General features: G+C 43.4%; 1 protein-coding gene across 1 annotated transcript; it reads left to right on the plus strand.

Annotated features, from left to right (window-relative positions):
* The first annotated feature begins 783 nt into the window (after nucleotides 1-783).
* On the plus strand, nucleotides 784-1,820 carry LOC131158760 (transcription factor HEC2). Its single transcript, XM_058113617.1, has one exon. It carries the CDS (start codon nucleotides 784-786, stop codon nucleotides 1,576-1,578), a length of 795 nt encoding a protein of 264 aa, XP_057969600.1. The 3' UTR covers nucleotides 1,579-1,820.
* Nucleotides 1,821-2,189: the final 369 nt, after the last annotated feature.

Raw genomic sequence — 2,189 nt, forward strand, 5'->3', positions numbered from 1 at the left:
ATATATATATATATATATATATATATATATATATTTACGCGGGTCATGATCTCCAGTACTGATAATCATCGATCGTCCGCTGTGGTCTATGATAGATGATCATCGGTACGTATTAATTAGATCAGGTGGCTGACGTCCACTGTTGGGTCACGCATCCGTGATGGGAGATATATAAATTGGTAAGGCCCCACCAGTCACCCCTCTGGGCGGTCCAGATCAGAGATCTATCTCCAAATTCCGCAATAAATTGATCGAGTTGAAAGTTTGAAAATTGAAACTTTCCCACTACACCCCCCCACATGAAATGAAATGAAAGTAAAACCCCCGTAGGCCTGAACAATTATTTCCCCATAAGAAACTATAAAATATTTGACCACTTGCTATATAAAGCCATGCAGTGAGCCTGCCGGATTGAGTATGGTCAGTTCTCGATATTCCTGCAACTTTCTATCCCCATTTTGTTCTTTTCTTTTTTCCCCTCTCAGCCTTTTCCCTAGCTACCCTTTTATTATCAATATACCCTCCCCCCTCCAGCAGCTTTCTCCCCCAACATTTTTTTCTGATAAAACCCTAGCTAGTTAACTCCCAAACACCCCCCCCTTATAGCTAGCCTACCTCCTCTCTCCCCAGCTTCTCCATCCCTCTGCACCCCTCTCAGTCCTCTGCATCCTCCTCAGCCTTTGTTCCCAGTTCTCAGCTTTTTCAACCTCTCTCTCTCTCTCTCTCTCTCTCTCTCTCTCTCTCAATAATACATAGAGTGAGAATATATTTATATATACATAAATGGATGTTGATGTGATAAAATCATCATCATCATCAGCACCATCTGATCAAAACCAGATGGAGATGATGACCATGATGATGATGCAAATGGACAAGCTTCCCGATCAGTTCTGCGGGCCCTACTCATGCGCTGCCCCGGAAATGCCGGAGCTCGAATTCTCAAATGGAGGCGGCACCACCATATCAACCGCTCATCCTCCTCCTCCATCTCTCTTCCACAACCCTCATCACCATCACGTAGCTTCACCCACATTGATAAACCCACCCATGACACCGCCGCCTCTCATCCCCAACCTCATCACCTCGTCATCCTCGGCTTCTTCGTCCTCTTCGCCGCATGCGATGTTGGCCGAGAACAAGCGAAACTCGTCCAACAACATGGCGGCGATGCGGGAGATGATCTTCCGGATCGCCGCGATGCAGCCGATACAAATTGACCCGGAATCGGTGAAGCCGCCGAAACGGAGGAACGTGAGGATCTCCAAGGACCCCCAGAGCGTGGCGGCCAGGCACCGCCGGGAGCGCATCAGCGAGCGGATACGCATTCTGCAGAGACTGGTGCCAGGTGGGACCAAGATGGACACTGCTTCCATGCTGGACGAGGCCATTCACTACGTTAAGTTCTTGAAGAAGCAGGTCCAGTCGTTGGAGCAGGCCGGGGCCGGCGGCCGCCACATACCCGGTGTCGGGTTTCCGGCGAGCACCATGGGTGCTGGGGTTACTTACTCTTCTTTGGGGATCAGAGCTTGCCAGTCTGCAGCTCAAATCGGGGGTTGTATGCAGATGCTTAGGTGAGGACATGATGGAGGCATTAATACTCTATGCAGATGGGCGTAGTATAATTAATCTAGAGTTGGTAATTGCATAAATCAATTATAATTTGAATGAGAGTAATGTATTAATTAATTATCGTGTAGTAGTGGTTCTGATGGGTCTTGTAATTTGTAAAGAGAAAATGCACTGCTTCCTTCTTCACAGTGTAATCTCTAGTTTCAATCGTTGTGTTTTAGAGATCTAAATACATCTTAAGTCTCAAGTGCAATTCCAGCTAAACACAGCGCGTTTGGACTCGTATAGTTGTGGATTCATCCTTATATCTAATCGAAATGCACTTTACGATATGATCATATATATATATATATCTATATATATATATATATATATATATATATATGTAGTGTTTAATTATTAGTATTGAACGAGAATACTTCTTAGATTATTTTGAAGGACTTGGATCAAGATAATTGCATGTCATATATATATATATATCATAAAATAAGTATATCATACCAAGTTTCATTAACCCAATTGAAATTTATGTGACAATCTTAATGTTGTATTTGGAAACATGAATTTCAATCTTGTTCTTTGATTTTATATATTTAAGTAAAATTCAATGCATTTTT

This window comes from Malania oleifera, chromosome 1 (genome assembly GCF_029873635.1).
Source record: "Malania oleifera isolate guangnan ecotype guangnan chromosome 1, ASM2987363v1, whole genome shotgun sequence".
In the NCBI taxonomy this organism is placed as follows: Eukaryota; Viridiplantae; Streptophyta; class Magnoliopsida; order Santalales; family Ximeniaceae; genus Malania; species Malania oleifera.